This window comes from Clarias gariepinus, chromosome 14 (genome assembly GCF_024256425.1).
Source record: "Clarias gariepinus isolate MV-2021 ecotype Netherlands chromosome 14, CGAR_prim_01v2, whole genome shotgun sequence".
NCBI classification, from domain to species: domain Eukaryota; kingdom Metazoa; phylum Chordata; class Actinopteri; order Siluriformes; family Clariidae; genus Clarias; species Clarias gariepinus.
In genome coordinates, this window is record NC_071113.1 from 28728421 (window position 1) to 28747428 (window position 19008).

Below are 19008 nucleotides of genomic sequence, written 5' to 3' on the forward strand. Positions count from 1 at the left end.
ATTTCCTGCAGGTACAACATTGACTACGCAAATGGTCATGTAAATTTGTCGTCTGCGCATCTTTTGCACGGACAACTTTCCCGCAAATCCTACACACCACTTCAGACGTATCTCGTGGCCGTCTTACTTCATTCGGTGTAAAGCCAAAGTATTGCCAGATACTGTAGGTGAATTTGCACCTTTTTTTACCCAACCAAGTTTGTCGACGCCATTATAAGGACACAGATCACTCTGCCCATTCATGCCAGAGTCCTGCGGAAAAAGTAATTAACAAGTGGTAATTTGTGTGTAAATTATCTTTATGTATTTATGGTTTGGTTATGGGTAAAACAAGAAAACGGTAGGCTACAATTAATTCGTTATGAATTAATTCAACAACCCACCCCCCCACAATGCCATCGCAATGTTTCACATTAGACATCGTACAATGCCAAATTGGTCGACATTGCCCAACCCTACATCTGTCCCAGGTAGCTGGTATTTGGCGCCAAAGAGTGTTGTAGTTCCATGGCCCTGGGTTCTTTATAGCGTTTTTTTAACTGCAGTAACCTGGGTACTGTCAAAAAAATGCCACAAAATTTGAAAAGAATTGACAGTGCCTCCACTTAGTATGCTTATATTTATAAAGGTTATCCCACTAAGAACATTACTTTACTTTATACCACTTGATAGCTTCACCTAGATGGTTTAACCCGAGAAACCAACTAAGTAACTGAATCTACTGTAAATATTTAACACCAACACCAGTCTTAAGATAAAAATGTACATTTATTCAAACTTCAATAAGAAAAATAAAGCACTGGCAGCATAAGTTAATAAAATAAAACGTTAAAAAAGTTAACGGTGCAGGCCTGAATCGTGGCTTGGGATCGTGGAGGCCTAAAACTGTGTGGCCGCTTCACTTTTCCAGGAAAGCAACAAAATAAAATGCACGTGCAAAAGGGTATCTGTACTCACAACCTTCAAGTGCAGTCAGTCAGTCATCCATGCAATATGATATTAGACACTGAGTAAGGTGAGAGATGAACCCAGGCAATGAGTGATGGGATACACAACTGAAGAACTGTGATGGCCAGCAACTCGAGACCAGCACTCAGAAGAGACCAGCAGTCCTGCAGGGCGACGGTTGAGCGGGAAACCCACACCCGATGTCTCAACATTTCCACTTCAGCTTCTTAAGGCTCCGCATCATCAGTATTAAGATTTTAAATATGTTATTAAAATTAACTTGGAATAAAAAAAAAATTATGGTATTTCTACTTGCTGCTGTTATTACAGTACTTAAGCTTTACACTACTGTAGTTGTTTTAGAAGGAGTGGTAAAGCAAAAATCACTGAGATTTGTATAAAATAATCCTATTAATCCAGAAGGAAATTGTTTCTCCAGTTGCTGCATATTTAAAAGATACAAATATAATAGGATAAAAAATAAATAAAATACAATGTACTACAATGTCAAAAAACAGACATAAATAAAATAAAATATATTGAAAAAAAACTACTGACTGTACAGAAAGTTGCAGAATTGTCTCTTTTGGGTATTGTACATGTATATTAGTGCACACAGGATATACATTACACAATATTTAATATTGCATATAGAGAGTAATAATGATATTGCACACTGGATATGTATATAAATATATCGCATGTGGTTTTCATAGTATAACAATCTACATTTTAAAAAATTATAATAAAAAAGTGTAATCGCTGATAAGGAGATATTTATGATCTATGGAAGGAGTCTCCAGTGTCAGGCTAGAAGAGTTTCATGATCACTTTTTATTGTTTGCTGTGTAGAGGTCTGACACTCTTCAGAATGTGCTGTTATATACCGATAGTCAACCTTTAGGTGGTAACCGTAACTCTATAAATCTTCTATAATGCAGAGTTAATAGCATAATTAATCTCCTATAAGTAGTTTAATCTTCTATAATGGCACACATGATATAACTCTGTAGTCATGCCTATTCCCTGTGTTACAAACATGTGGGCTCTCCAGGCTGTGGGAGGTTTGGCCAGCGATATCGTCGGATGTTGCTGTGACGGCAATGAGGGATGTCATTTCTTGCACTGTTAAATGGGAGTTTAAAAAAAGTTTAAAAAGTAGAAAAAAAAATAAATAAATAAAAATAAGGTTTAAAGCTGCGAGTGCTTTGAAATAAATGCGGGAATAAAAGTCCCACAATGCAGTGCACCTATATGACAGGGAGTTACGTCAAAAGCAGGGACTGGTTGTTTTAGAGTGAAAGTTGAAGCTGTTTGAGCAGTGTTTACAGGTGAGATGAAATAACTGCGCTGCATAACTCGGTCTGCTTATTTTTTATTTATTTATTTATTTTTTAAGCAGGGGGAAAGGAGTCGTCTCCATCTCACCTTTTTTGATTAGATGGATGCCATTTGTAGGGAGAGAAGAAGCTTTGGCAGATCGTCAACCAGCTGCTGTCGAAGTTCGATGGTGTGAAGCAGCTTAAAAATATCTTTGTTATAGGTGAGCACTTCCTGTCTAAATCCAAAAGATCAAATCATGATTTTTGATCTCGTTTACATTTTCTCATTGTGTCTGTTCCAAGAACAACCAATCATCTGGACCTGATGGACAAATTGCTGCTCCAACCTTCTAAGGTTTTTAGAGGTTGTATCAGAGTTTTAATGGGTTTTTTTAGCTTCAGGTCGATCGAAGGTCTTGATGTCCCAAAGTACGCACCAGTCTATAATTAAATCAGACTGTAAATTTAACCAAATGGGAATAGGGGGCCTGGAGAAGGAATTCTCTGAAATCTTACACAGAGTCTTCGTCTCTCGGATTTTGCCTCCGGATGTCGTGGAGCAGTTAGGCGAGTCCGTCCACTCACAAACATTTTTACATTAACACACTCATTCTACACAGATTTGTAATATACAATGTGTCTCTTCTTCTATCGGAACATGCCAGACTGTACCATGTGCACATAACCACATTCTGTACGTAGGCGTGTGTATGCATGTACTGCATGTCTGCGTGTGTTGCTATAATTTTTTTAAACATACATGAGCACTTTTTAATGACTTTATGTATATTATATATTTTATTATTATAAATATAATTTTTATATATAATGTGTAGAAAAGTTCAGAATTTACGCAGCAAACGTCCCTTATTATGGCGAGCTCCTCTTCTCACTGTTGGATTGCACACAGGCACCGCAGATAGTCTTTGGCTTCTGGCAAGGCATAATTAAAGAAATTATGACACTTTCTCTCTTTGCAGATTTAAAGCATATTAGAGGCATGCTGCACTTCGGACCTCATGGCTGCGGCAAAACCCTCATAGCTCATCAGATCGGGGAAATGTTGAATACCCAAAAGCCCAAGATCACAAGGGCACAAAAAGACAAACAGTGTAATTGTTGATAAGGTAAGGAGATGATCTTTTTATGATCTATGGAAGGAGTCTTCAGTGTCAGGCTAGAAGAGTTTCATGATCATTTTAATTGTTGGCTGTGTAGAGGTATGACACTTCAGGATGTGCTATTATAGAACAATCGTCAACCTTTAGGTGGTAACCGTAACTTTTTTAAATAGATAAATCTTCTATAATGCAGAGTAAATTAACAGCATCTGCATTCTGTAAGTAGATTAATCTATAATTTCCTAAAATTAATATCCTATAATAGCACACATGCTATAAATCTGTATTCATGCCTATTCCCTGTGTTGTAAACATGTGGAGAGAGGGGACCCTCCAGGCTGTGGGAGGTATGGCCAGCTATATCGCCGAAGCAGTCTGCCTGAAGCTAATTTGTTTGAGCAGCGTTTACAGATGAGATGGAAAAAAAAACATGCTTCATCACTCTGGCGGCTTATTTTTATTCATTTTCTTTTTTAAGCGGAGAGAAAGGAGTCATCTCCATGTTATTTTTGATGAGATTGATGCCCTCTGTAGGGGGAGAGGGAGCTTCTGCAGCAGCAACATCACCCGGGACGCTATCGTCGACCAACTGCTGTCAAAGTTCGATGGTTTAAAGCAGTTTAAAAATATCTTGGTTATAGGTGAGCACTTCCTGTCTAAATTGGAAAGATCAAATCATGATTTTTGATCTCTTGCTTACATTTCCTCATTGTGTGTTTCAGGAAAGACTAATCGCCTAAAATTAATAGACAAAGCGCTGCTCCGACCCGGGAGACTGGAAATACAATTGGAGGATATGACTGGGTCCTTCATAGTAGTATTTATTTTGTCTGAATATATTTTAAACTTTTTGAAAGGTGCCAATTGTTTAAAGTTGACTTAGTACATAACTAAATATGATGTGCTGTAATGACTGCGTTTAATCTTTAAGTATTTTAGGATAGAACCGATTACTGCTTTTTTGGCTACATGTAGCTATTCTGAAATGGCTTACTTGAAGAAAAAAAATGTACTTAAAAAGTAAAAGTAAATGATTGTCAAAAAAAGTCGCATCCAGATGTTTTTAAAAGTGAATATTAGCCTATTGGTAGGTGTTTCGCCTGCCACGAGAAAGGCCTGGGTGTGATTTCCAGTTAGTGCCCAAACCCCAGCCACTGGATGCAGTGCCGGTCCCAAGCCCGGACAGACCAGTTTAATAAGGGGGCCAATATTTATAGTTCCCATTTTCACTTATGGCAGCTATCATGTTTCTTAAACGTTCTGTAAAATTAAATGTAACTTTAAATGGATAAAACGATCTGATGTGTTGCTGTTTGCTGTGGTATAAGGGGAGTAGAACACTGTTGGATAGGCCATTCTAAAAAATTAGCTCATTAATAATCAGGTGGAGGTGAACATTAAAAAGGCCAAGATGCTGCACATCGCCCAGAGTGACTTCTTTGAGGCACTGAAAAAGGACATTAGATTGTGAGTTTACTCTCAACTAGAGCGTTCAGCCGTTTCAGAGTTTTTCAAACAAATACAGAACATTTGTATTGTATTTTGCTGTATGCTTATATTCGATTACTTTTATTGTTTATGAACTAAGAGATTAAAAAATATATATATATATTTTTTTTTTTAAGTACTTTGGGCATGGCCCTAGATTTTTTGTTCCTATCTTTGTTTTGTTTTTGTTGTAAATATCGTAAATAGTTTTCTGTTTGTTTGTATATACTTTTTTTTCTTGTTGGAAGCAGTAGGGGTTGGGTGCCGTTTTCTTTAAACCCATTTTCTTCTGTTTTTGTGTTAGTTAGAGAGTTAGGTTAGCTAAAGTATTTGGTTTAAAGTTTTCTTTTGGTAGGTAAGTTAGCTTGCGGGAGGAGATAGGGAGAAGTTTTTGTTTATTGTTTTGGCCTTGGCCCAACCCTGAAGCCAAGAGCTTCCTGTGTGTGTGCGCGCGTGTGTGTAAAAACAAAAATAAAAGACCACGCACACTATACTGTTTGTAACGGACTTTTTTTAAAAAAATTTTTTGTTGCGGCCCTGAACCCTAGACTAAGGGGTCGTAACACTCTATAGTGGGATTTTAACTGCTGTAACCTGGGTACTGTTAAAACTGTGTTCCAATACTTTTGAATATGCCACAAAATATGAAAATAAATCGACGGTGCCTCCACTTAGTATGATTATATATATATATATATATATATATATATATATATATATATATAAAATGTTCATCCCACTAAGAATATTACTCCACTTTATACCACTCGATAGCTTAATCTCTATGGTTTAACCCGAGAAACCAACTAAGTTACTGGATGTACTGTAAATATTTAACACCAACACCAGTCTTTAGATGAAAAATAAATGGCAGCTCAAGTTTTACACACACAACTTTTTACCTTATCAAACAGTTATATACATATGACTAACATATAAACCAGCAAAAATTTAGTCTGCAACATAAGAATATTAACTAACGTCTCTAAAATAAATTAATAACAGTGCAGGCCTGAATCGTGGCTTGCGATCGTGGAGGCCTAAAACTGTGTGGCCGCTTCACCTTCCGAGGAAAGCAACAAAATAAAATGCACGTGCAAAAGGGTTTCTATACTCACAACCTTCAAGTGCAGTCAGTCAGTCATCCATGCAATGTCATATGAGACACTGTGAGCGAGGGAGAGACGAACCCAGGCAATGAGTGATGGGATACGCAACTGAAGAACCGTGATGGCCAGCAACTCGAGACCAGCGCTCAGAAGAGACCAGCAGTCCTGCAGGGCGACGTTTGAGCGGGAAACCCACACCAAGAGAACCAAGGAAAGACTCTGTTCTTTCCTCTACCAACATGCAAGACAGCCGTCAGTCTGTGTACATTCAAAATCACTTAAACTCATTTTATCAAAACAGAGTATTTTACATAATCACCACATTAACCATTGGTAACTACATACACTGCTATCACCTTTACAGTCAATATCAGTAGCATTAGCGCGCAATTGTACTAATCACAATTAGCTTCAGGTAGCATTATTTTTTTTAGTACCAACTCTGATAAACTATGAAGATGTACATAACATCTGTAAACTTACTCGGAGCTGAAACTGAAATATGTTCGTTATCACTCGGTAAATTCTGCATCCACCTTAGTAAACTGCACATTCATCCTTCCAAACACACCACATGTGCTTCGTAATTGGTCTTCACAGGTGTTCCGTTAACAAGCCCCTGGACTCTCTCCACGGGGTTTCCTTTAACTCCCGCCTCTTTGCACTAGGATTGGTCAGAACGATATTACACAACCAATACCACTCTATGCAAACTATGATGGACAGCTTATTTCACTTGGGTTGGGTTGCCAAATAACCATGCTTTCGAGTGCTAAACGAATAACAAGGCACGTACATTTTCTTCCATGAACCACAAAATTAGGAATCTATTATCAACTATGTTTTAAGATTTTTTTAAACTCTGAACATTTTTTAAACATTTAAAACATTTAAAAATAACTGATTCAATTTATTTATTTATTTATTTATTTATAAACATTGGTTAATTAAGTTTTAAATCAATCATGTCAATTTTGTTATTTTAGACTGGTCTATAAATTAAGTTTATAGCTAGCAGAAAAAAAGTGATGCGTAGCTAAAATATATATGTAATATATGTACTGCAACTTACTGGATGCCAACCACAGATTTAAGATTAAGATTTAAAATGAGATTTAAATATTGAATAAACATTTTAATAGTATTTGTCAGTAATAATAATAATAATATTTTTTCACGTTTACAAATCACATTTTTACACATTACACATTTATTGTTGGTAAATAATATGTAAAATACAGTATATAATAAAATATATAATGCTAATAATAATATTTTGATTCTAATCATTTATTTAAAACAGAATAGTATTTTAATTCATTTGTCTGAATTACTTTAAAATTAATCTTCCTTTAGAAAAAAAATATATTAATTATATTAGCCCCTTTCCCATACACCACATATAGTATTGCAGAGTTACACTTTGTGTAGACTTTATTGTAAGAGTCTCAGAACAGTCCAACAGTTGTGTAACTTCATATTTTGTTAAATATAATTACTTTTTCCAGTTCACCCCCTATTTATGGAGACATTTAGGACACCGCGTGTCCACACAACTGTACAACCAAAAATTAGAGTCATCTACAGTAAATAGATGTAGTCATATTTTTGGGTGCAGTTCCACTCCCGGAACCAAAGTGTAAGATTTTGTGTGTCATTCCTGTGTGCAGCCGTTCGGCATCGATCAGGAGGACTATTCCATATACATGCTGAACGGTGAGTTGGGTGAGTCCCTTCTGCATCCACCACGGAGGAAAATTACTGCTGCTTTTATTAAACATTTGAGTCCTGTAAGTGCACGCGGTTGATTTAGGGTAAAATGTGATTTGGTGTTTTTTTATTTATTTATTTATTTATTGTTTAATTTAATATGTAGTTAAAATGTAAAGTTCATTGATTGAGGGACATTCAGGTCAAACTGGGAAATATGATGTAATTTTAGGTGAGTAAAGGCCTAACTGAGATTGACATTTACAAAAGACTTTAAGCACAGTACGGTGATAGGACTCTGAACCGCAGCAAACATTTGAAAACATTTTACAGAAGGCCGTACGTCCGTGAATGACAATCTTAGTCGTGGTGGGCCACTACAGTCATCCCTGTGAACTTGACGGATGACTTGTCACAACTTGAGAAAGTACAGTACAAAGTAGAATTAAAATTAAATTAAATCTTATGAGGTTCGAATTTAAGCGAAGTGCGTAAACGTTAACACAGTGAGCCTTTAGATTTTATCATGTGTAACTAGAAAAGCTACGCGTTTAGGGTTATGTCATCTTATATATTGTGTTCTTTAAATGTGTAGTAGATTTGTGTAGATTTATTAACTGAAATAAATAACCATAAAATTAAAAGATTGTCAGGACGTTCTACTGCGTCAGCAGATGTCGATGTCATTCAGCCCCGCTTGTGTTTTTGCGTTATTATAAGAATGAAATGCAGTAGGCTGTTATGATCATCATAATTTTCTTTAATAATAAGTAATGACCCCGTTGTGCTGTACCACCGCTGGCAAATCTTATGAAATACAAGTGAAACATTAAATTCACTTTAATTCAATTTTATTTATATAGCGCTTTTAACAATGGTCATTGTCTCAAAGCAGCTTCACAAAAATGAAAGAAGTTCAAAATAATAATAATAATAATAATAATAATAAATTGTGTATGTGTGAGAAAAATGTGTCTAGATAATAATGAGATGAATGAATGAAATGTCTCTGATAAGCAAGCCAAGGGTGACGGCGACAGTGGCAAGGAAAAACTCCCTGAGATGGCAATGGGAAGAAACCTTGAGAGGAACCAGACTCAATAGGGAACCCATCCTCATTTGGGTGATACCAGATAGAGATGATATAACACCATGTGTGTTATGCAGCTGAAAGTACAATATAACAGAAATTTTTTAAATTAACATGATGTCCAGTTCAGCACAGGGATGAGTCAGTAGGTGCAGAGGGCAGATGGGGTCTGGGTCACTGGGAGCACAGGAGCAGGATGTGTAGCTCCAACCATAATAAGGCAGAAATAAATTTACAATCACAGTACTACGTAAACATATAGTAATAAATATAGGTGTGTCTTATTTGCATCGAATTTAAGCAAAGTAAATGTATACCCTTATATCTAGCCTTTAGATTATATCATGTGTAGCACTAGCGTATCGCCAGAAAACAGACTTCGGGTGTACATCAGAAAAAGTTTGCCAGATTAATGTTCAAAAGCGATATAATAAGACTATATAAGCTACATAGGCTTTATAAGATGATTTTGTAAAACAATGAAAGCAAACAGGGTGCGCTATTCTGTATTGTTTTCGGTGAACTTGAGCATGTCAGAAAATGAACCGAAACTCCGTGTATACTCGCCTCACAGACGTGAAAAATCTATACTTACGAAAGCAGAATGTCTGCTTTTATATGAACTATTAGAAAACAACTTTAGACGATGTAATCCATAATTCGAATAATGAAATGTAGGCGCGTCCACTGCTGTGGAGACATCGAGATGACATGATCACCGAAACCAAAGAAATCACAAGTTTATACTTACAAAAACTTATAAAAATGGTCAGAGACTGTTGTTTTTCCTTGACGCATCCATAACCATTAGTCTACTTCTGCATGTGCGCTCTTTATCCGTATGGTTGAGCGCTAATTAGACTACGTAGGAAATTAAAGAGGCTCTTAAATGGCTATAGTAAACAATACACGCATGCACAGATGTAGATTATACCAGTAAGAGACGCGCACTAAGACCCAGCAGCCTCTGCCATGTATCTTTCCTCTACCTCCGCTCGTATTTAAAAAATTTTTTTGCTCTGCCCTGTCTATGAGGCTAGCATTAGTGTGCTCTGCATCGCGCGACACAACGAATTGATTATGAAATTTGTTGCCAACACTTTTAGTAATCGCTTTTTATCGATTCGTTGTTGCAGCCCTAGTATTTACTGTATGTGTGTGTGTTTTGCTATAATTCTTTTAGCCATACATGAGCACTTTTTAATGGCTTAAAAACAAAAAAGCAAACACACACAAATATATATATATGCATTTTGCATCCCAGAGGTGAAGCTCAGCAAACGTCCCTTATTATGGCGAGCTCCTCTTCTCACTGTTGGATTGCACACAGACGCCGCAGATAGTCTTTGGCTTCTGGCAGGAGAAATTATGACACACTCTCTCTTTCTCTCTCTGCAGATTTAAAGCATATTAGAGGCATGTTGCACTTCGGGCCTTCTGGCTGCGGCAAAACCCTCATAGCTCGTAAAATCAAGGAAAGGCTAACTACTCGAAAGCCCAAGATCATAAGCGGGCCTGAGATTCTCAACAAGTTTATGGGCGTGTCAGAGGCTAACATCAGAAAGCTGTTCGCAGATGCAGAGGAGGAGCAGAAGACGGTGAGAGCACTGAAACACAGCAGAAATAAGCATACAGTACACTCCTGTGCAACTTGTGGAATAGTAAAGTCAAATCAAGTAGGCTTTTATTGTCATTTCAACCATATACAGTAAAACGAACAGTTCAGTACACAGTGAAACATTCCTCCAGGACCAAGGTGTTACATACAACATAACACCATAAATTAACAAAACTACCTAATAACTATATAAGAGACAAAAGACAACATAAAGACCACATAAATAATAATACAGTAACATAGTACAATGTATAATAATAATAATGCAAATGACTTTTACATTGGGAAGAAAATCTGGATTTGCAAGTGTTTCTGTGTCTCAATATTTTCCACTTTAGCTTCTTGAGGCTCCGCCCCTTCATCAGTATGCAGATTTTAAATATGTTAATAAAATTACACTTGGATTCAAAATGATGGTATTTTTACTTGTTGCTGTTATTGCAGTTGTTATTAAGCTTTATACTACTGTAGCCGTTTCAGAAGGAGTAGTAAAACAAAATCACTTCTATGAGTACTAGTTTGTTCACTGAGACTTGTATAACGGATAATCTACATAAACAAATAATAAAAAAAAAACAGTGAAATTGTTGATAAGGTAAGGAGATAATTTTTATGATCTATGGAAGGAGTCTCCAGTGTCAGGCTAAAAGAGTTTCGTGATCATTTTCATTATTTGCTGTGTAGAGGTCTGACACACTTCAGGATGTGCTGTTATAGAACAATCGTCAACCTTTATGTGGTTAACGTAACTCTATAAATAGATAAATCTTCTATAATGCAGAGTTAATTAACAGCATAATTGATCTTCTATAAGTAGTTTAATCTTCTATAATGGCACTCATGCTATAAATCTGTAGTCATGCCTATTCCCTGTGTTGTAAACATGTTGGCCCTCCAGGCTGTGGGAGGTTTGGCCAGCGATATCGTCGGAGCAGGCTGCCTGAGTGGGTGTGGCACTGACGGACTCACCTCGTAAGCGACCCCCATACATTCGCCACAAGGCCACTTCTGTGTGAAGTTTCCTGTCTCTCAGTTGGTCAGCTTTATTTTACTATATTATTTGTGATGAGTTTAGCAGTTCTGGCACTAATATGTTACTTGGTGCTGTACTTTCGTTATTTGTGTATTTACAGTATAAGTGAGTACTCATTGTATGTTGCTGTGACGGCAGTGAGGGATGTCATTTCTTGCACTGTTAGAGGGGAGTTTAAAAAAGTTTAAAAACTTTTTTTTTTTAAATACTAAAAAACGAGGTTTGAATCTGCGAGTGCTTTGAAATAAATGCAGGAACAAAAGTCCCACAATGCAGTGCTCCTATATGACACGGAGTTACGTCAAAAGCAGGGACTGGTTGCTTTAGAGTGAAAGTTGAAGCTTAAGAAGCTAATTTGATTGAGCAGCGTTTACAGATAAGATAAAAAAGGAAATCGCGCTGCATCACTCTGTCTGCCTATTTTAATTGATTTTTTTTTTTCTTAAGCGTGGAGAAAGGAGTCGTCTCCATCTCATCATTTTTGATGGGATTGATGCCATCTGTAGGGAGAGAGGAAGCTTCGGCAGCAGCCTGGGGCGCCATCGTGGACCAGCTGCTGTTGAAGTTCGATGGTGTAAAGCAGCTTTGTTATAAAAAATATCTTTGGTATAGGTGAGCACTTCCTGTCTAAATCAAAAAGATCAAGTCATGATTTTTTATCTCTTGCTATATATATATATATATATATATATATATGTGTGTGTGTGTGTGTGTGTGTGTATTTTGCATCCCAGAGCTGAAGTGCAGCAAACGTCCCTTATGGCGAGCTTCTCTTCTCACTGTTGGATTGCACACAGTCGCAAGATCATAAGGACGCAAAAGAAAACAAAAACAAAAAAAACAGTGTAATTGTTGATAAGCTTGTAGTCTGTGTGGTTTCTCCAATCTGGCAACCCGAATGCCAACTCCCTTCTTTTAACGGTCATATTTAACGGTTCACTTTTCAGTTACACGAATTATTTTCTTTTAAAGAAAACACCCCTTCTACAGCACAACTTAATTAGCATTCCTGTGACACTAATAAGTCATGGCATCACAATCAGGTATGCTCAGACATTAGCCTGCTTCAGGGTCGAGTTATAAAACTATAAACACGAGGTATTTTGTTTCTAATGATTGATCAGGATGTTTACAAACGCTGTTCCATTTTCTTAGTGATAAACTCTTATGAGCTCTAAGTTAAAGTATTAGCATGATAACGTGTTAGCATTGCTAGCTAAAGGACGGTGCCTGAGAATTTTTATTTGAAAATACCTGATTTATATCGCGCCGTTCAAATTAAAGCACATTTAGTATTTCGGTGTTTTTAATTTTGTTTTCATGTATAAAATCATTCATTTTCACTTTTTTTTTAAGTAACCAGACGGTTTAAAATGTGCTTTTATTTCTCTGAATCGCTGTTTCCCAAGTCGTCGTCCTAGTGGGCGGTAACAGCTAATTCGGAGGCGGTACACAATTTCTAACCAGTTAAAACCAATAAAATTATTTTTTATTATTTTCAGACGGCCAAAGTTCCGACCCACAGCCAGAAAAAAATGGTTTAGGGGCGGCACCAAAACTTCGCCTGCGTTATGCAGTGTGGGTTTGTAAAGTGCTTTATAAATAAAGTTGGTATGGTATTGCGTGTAGGCGGGAATATCCTGACCAACTAAACGTTTGTGTCCGCCATCTTTAAAAAAAAAAAAAAACGTTCTGATCGGCCTGAAGTTCCCTGAGAAGTGCCCTGCACAAATGACTAATTACTTCTTTAAAATTGTAATTTTGATTACATTATTGATTATTGCATGTAAAAAGTAATCAGATTTCTAATTATGTTACTTTCAAGTTACTTTGAAAACATCCGTCCCTGCGTGACCCCAACCTGTTGTCACTCCGTAGGCTCCCTACCTAGGCGTCCCCACCTTCTTCAGCTGCACTAAGGGACGAGGCCGCCATAATAATTAATGTTAATGGATCTCAGGGTTATAAATCCTCCGCTTTTTCCCCTTCCTCCCTCCTTTAACCCTCCTCCTAGAATAACCATAAATTGTTTGTTAATTTTTAATGTTAGGAGGCCTGGCGAAGGAGTTCTCCGAAAACTTACACAGAGTCTTCACCTCTTGGATTTTGCCTCCAGATGTCGTGGAGCAGTTAGGTGAGTCCGTCCACTCATATAAACATGTTCACATTAACACTCTCATTCTACACAGATTTGTAATATATAATGTGTGTCTCTTCTATGAAGGTAAAACAGTAGCAAAACCCGAGAGCTTGCAAATTTGAATGTGAGAACTTGTAAAATTAATATTTGTATTTGTAAGTTGAAATTTATACTCACAGCTCTGATGTGAAAAGCTGCATCTATCGATTTGCACACATAGACAATACTCAGAACACCTGTGTTTTGAATTCCAAGTTGCAGATTAATAGTGACAAATGTGTAAAGTGTCATTCACATTAACAAAATGACAGCCACAATTGTGTACTACATATTTATCTTTGCACTTTACTTCAGTTTCGCTGTACAACCACAAGTCGGCACTCACAACCTCAAATCCCAGCGCTCTGACTTTTGCTACTCATTTTGCGAAATTCCTGTAGCAAAACTCACTTGTGCACTTGTAAACACGAACTTGAGAGAGCAGAGTCGGGGGCGGGGCTGGGGTGGGAATGAAGTCATTTTATTGGTCGATGCCGATTGGGCGTGTGTGTGTTTATGTATTTACTGTGTGTGTTGCTATAATTCTTTTAGCCATACATGAGTACTTTTTAAGGACTTTAAAAAAAGCTTTAAAGACTTTAAAAAAGCAAACACACCAAATATATATACATATATATATATATATGTGTGTGTGTATTTTGCATCCCAGAGCTGAAGTGCAGCAAACGTCCCTTATGGCGAGCTCCTCTTCTCCTGTTGGATTGCACACAGTCGCCGCAGATAGAAATGTTCCTCCAGGACCAAGGTGATGCATACAACATAACATCATGAATTAACAAAACCACCTAATAACTATACAAGAGACAAAAAACAACATAAAGACCACATAAATAGTAATACAGTAACATAGTACAATGCATAATAATAATAATGCATTGATAAGGTTAAGGTAAGGAGATATTTTTTAAATATACAATGTGTGTCTCTTCTTCTATCGGAACATGCCAGACTGTGCCATGTGCACATAACTACATTCTGCATGTCTGCGTGTGTTGCTATAATTCTTTTAGACATACATGGGTACTTTTTAAAGACTTTAAAAGAAAATAGCAAAGACACCAAATATATATGTATTTGTAGAAAAGTTCAGAATTTACGTATGTACGTATTTATAAACGTCCCTTATTATGGCGAGCTCCTCTTCTCACTGTTGGATTGCACACAGTCGCCGCAGATAGTCTTTGGCTTCTGGCAAGGCATAATTGGAGAAATTATAACACTCTTTCTCTTTCTCTCTTTTTCTGCAGATTTAAAGCATATTAAAGGCATGCTGCACTTCGGGCCTCATAGCTTGTCAGATCGGGAAAATGTTAAATACCCGAAAGCCCAAGATCATAAGGACGCAAAAAAACAAACAGTGTAATTGTTTGATAAGGTAAGGAGATATTTTTTATGATCTATGGAAGGAGTCTCCAGTGTCAGGCTAGAAGAGTTTCGTAATAATTTTCATTGTTTGCGGTGTAGAGGTCTGACACACTTTGCTGTGCACTTTGAATGTGCTGTTATAAAACAATAGCAACCTTTAGGTGGTAACCGTAACTCTATAAATAGATTAATTTTCTATAATGCATAGTTAATTAACAGCATAATTAATCTTCTACAAGTAGTTTAATCTTCTATAATTTCCTAAGATTAATCTTCTATAATGGCACATATGCTATAAATCTGTAGTCATGCCTATTCCTTGTGTTGTAAACATGTGGGCCCTCCAGGCTGTGGGGGGTTTGGCCAGCGATATCGTCGGAGCAGGCCGCCTAAGTGGGCATGGCACTGACGGACTCACTCCTCACCTCTTAATGAGAGCGCTGTCCTGCGTGAGACCACAACGACCTCCATACACTTGCCACAAGGCCACTTCTGTGTGAAACGTTAAACACTCGCCTCTGCTAGTTGAATTGTACACTGTGTTTTTGCTCTTGCTTAGACAAACTTAGTGAAGTTTCCTGTCTCTCAGTTGGTCAGCTATATTTTACTATATTGTTTGTGATGAGTTTAGCAGTTCTGGCACTAATATATTACTTGGTGCTGTACTTTCGTTACTCGTGTATTTCTGAAGTGAGTAGTCATTGTATGTTGCTGTGACGGCAGTGAGGGATGTCATTTCTTGCACTGTTAGAGTGGAGTTTAAAAAAGTTTAAAAACTTTTAAAAAAATACTAAAAAACAAAGTTTGAAGCTGCGAGTGCTTTGAAATAAATACGGGAATAAAAGTCCCACAATGCAATGCACCTATATGACACTGAGTTACGTCAAAGCTTAAGAAGTTAATTTTAATGAGCAGTGTTTACAGATGAGATGAAAAAGGAAAGCACGCTGCATCACTCTGTCTACTTATTTTTATTTATTCATTTCTTTTTTAAGCGGGTAGAAAGGAGTCGTCTCCATCTCATCATTTTTTATGAGATCGATGCCATTTGTAGGGAGTGAGGAAGCTTCGGTGGCAGCAGCTACATTGCCCAGGACCAGCTGCTGTCAAAGTTCGATGGTGTAAAGCAGCTTAAAAATGTCTTTGTTATAGGTGAGCACTTCCTGTCTAAATCCAAATCATGATTTTTGATCTCTTGCTTACATTTCCTCATTGTGTGTGTTCCAGGAACGACCAATCGTCTAAACCTGATAGACAAAGCGCTACTCCGACCCGGGAGACTGAAAATACAATTGGAGATTGGTACGATCTGAAGACTCTTTCAGGATACGACTGGGTTCTTCATAGTTCTTTATAGTAGTATTTATTTCGTCTGAATATGTTTTACACTTTTTGAAAGGTGGCAATTGTTTTAAAGATGACTTTGTGCATAACTTAATATGATGTGCTGTAATGATTGCGTTTAATCTTAAAGTATTTTAGGATATGACAGATTTCTGAGTTTTTGGCTATATGTAGCTATACTGAAATATCTTACTTGAAGAAACAAATGTACTTGGAATCTGGCGTAAAACCTGTGCCATGTTTGCCTGGAGTAGCCAAAAGAACAACAAAAACAACAGCAGCCTAGGCGTGTATAATTTTTTATGAAAAACGAGAACGCTACAGGTGTAAATTCTGAACTGTTCTATACTCCCCTATACAGACAGAGTGTAAAAATATCCTGATTAAAGCACCTGACTTAAAACAACTGTTGTATGTTCTCCTCTTTATCTTTTCCTTTCCTTCATGTCTTCTTCAGATCTCCCGGACAAGTCAGGTTGTGTGCAGATCTTGCGTATTCACACGGCCAAAATTAAACGGCTGGCTAGGGATGTCAACATTGACGAGCTGGCCAGCATTACAACTAATTTTATCGGGCCGCAGTTGGTGGGGTTCGTCCAAGCGTCGCAGTCCTGCACTTCAAGCCATATCCTCAAGGTGTGAACCTTTTCATCATCACCCATAATCCCATTCATCAGGCTCAACAGGAAGATCTGTAGAAGAGTTTCACCACAAATCACAGACTGGTCACTGACGCCTTATTGTCTCTATAGTAACAGCTTACACACGCATGTTTATTTGTTCACCTGTTGAAGGTTTCTATATAATGACTTACATAGAACAGTAAATATAGTAAAGAGCTAAGGAACACCCGTGTCTCAGTTTTAAAATGAAATATAATTTGAATCGTTTTAAAATATTTTTAATATTTAATGGAAAATACATTTTCAGTTTTATGTGTAAATCACTACTAATGAGAATGCTTGTGAACACATTACATTCCCTCTGTGAAGTGTTTATTATACTTATACTATCATATATTTATTGTGTTTCAGGTTGAGATAATATAAATTAGTAAAATAATTTGTAGAATTTGTATTAACAGGACAGATTAGAGCCTCTGTGCTTGTTCTGATGCATTATACCCCATTATTAATGACATGTATATTTGAACGTACAATCGTACACGACTAATAAAGAGCATCTGAAGATGCTGAGACTGATCTTAAGGTTTCATGCGCTCAGGTGTGGGGGGTGTATCTCTGACACAGGATATTACACGCACACAGTGTGTGTGTGTGTATATGTATGGGACTTGGCCCATGCACTCCTGTTTTTTCCTGTATTACTCAGTGCCCTTTTTAATTCTCCCATTGTAAACGGGAAATCCCTTCTCACTCAGGGCCTCCATATTTGCTGATTTTGTTCTCTCTCTCTTTTCTCCTCTTCACTCTGATTACTGGAACTACTTGCATTAACATAGCTTTTGACCTGCATTTCCACCTTTACTTTGGTCGTTACTCGTCCGAGCACAACCTTACACCTTCCATCTTCTTTACCACCCCCCATACCTCCTGTACCTGGGTAGAACCAGTTTTATCACAAAACTCCCAGTATTATTATTATTACTCTCAGAGATTTATCCTCCATCATTGTTTAGCCTTGATGTTGTTTTGAAGCATGTTTAGAGATAAGTGTAAAAGAAAACAGGTCTAACAGTTGTGTTAATCCATATTTTGCCCAATACAATCACTTTTTCCAGTTCACCCCCTATTTATGGAGACATTTGGGACACACAACTGTACAACCAAAAATTAGAGTCATCTACAGTTAATAGATGTTGGCATATTTTTGGGTGCAGTTCCACTCCCGGAACCAAAGTGTAAGATTTTGTGTGTCACTTCCTGTGTGCAGGCATTTGGCACCTCTCAGGAGGACTACTCCAGATACATGTTAAACGGCGTTGTAATCTGGAGTAGTGGGATAAAAGAAATCCTGAGCCTTGGAGAGCTGCTGGTGCAGCAAATGAAGTCCATTGACCGCACACCACTCATAACAGTGCTGCTTGAGGGTATGTCATCTTATGTTATACACACACAGACACACTCATTTACATACACATCTGATGCCTGAGTGACCTCCTCAAGGTCCACCTGACAGTGGTAAGACTGCACTTGCAATAAATATTGCAAAGAAGTCGCAGTTCCCCTTTGTCAAAGTCTGCTCTACGGACGAGATGATGGGGTTTCCTGAGCTGGACATGTGCCACGCCATCAAAAAGGTAAAGAGGAAGCACTGGACATAATGAACTCATCATCAAAATCGCTCATGTGAGTTCTCACAGGTCTGTCCTTCTGTGTGTGTGTAGATATTTGATGATGCCTATAAGTCTCAGCTGAGCTGTGTGGTAGTGGACGATATCAAGCAGCTCCTAGGTGAGTCCCTTCTGCATCCACCACGGGGGAAAATTACTGCTGCTTTTATTTAACATTTGAGTCTTGTAAATGCACGCGGTTGAATGTGATTTGGTGTCGTTTTTTTAAATTCGTTTATTGTTTAAGTTAATGTGTAGTTAAAATGTAAAGTTCATTGATGATACAAGGGACATTTAAATAATTTCTGGTGAGTGAAGGCGTAACTGCGATTAACATTTACAAAAGACTTGTTGAAGGTGGAAGGTT

At 37.4% G+C, this 19008-nt stretch overlaps 1 protein-coding gene across 1 annotated transcript; it reads left to right on the plus strand.

The window, feature by feature from the left end:
- Nucleotides 1-2628: 2628 nt before the first annotated feature.
- On the plus strand, nt 2629-18899 carry LOC128540858 (vesicle-fusing ATPase-like). Its single transcript, XM_053510847.1, has 10 exons — nt 2629-2837; nt 10187-10386; nt 11887-11994; nt 16099-16156; nt 16232-16306; nt 16806-16984; nt 18242-18398; nt 18475-18608; nt 18696-18762; nt 18889-18899. Exons 1-10 carry the CDS (start codon nt 2690-2692, stop codon nt 18897-18899), a joined length of 1137 nt encoding a protein of 378 aa, XP_053366822.1. The 5' UTR covers nt 2629-2689.
- Nucleotides 18900-19008: the final 109 nt, after the last annotated feature.

Bases quoted from the DNA above. Each gene is read 5' to 3' on its own strand.
- LOC128540858 (XM_053510847.1), top strand. From the start codon at position 2,690: ATGTCCCAAAGTACGCACCAGTCTATAATTAAATCAGACTGTAAATTT. The intron at 11,995-16,098 runs GCTGTTGAAGTT...TACATTGCCCAG, and splicing joins GGCGCCATCGTGGACCAGCT to GACCAGCTGCTGTCAAAGTT. The intron at 18,399-18,474 runs GTATGTCATCTT...GACCTCCTCAAG, and splicing joins CATAACAGTGCTGCTTGAGG to GTCCACCTGACAGTGGTAAG.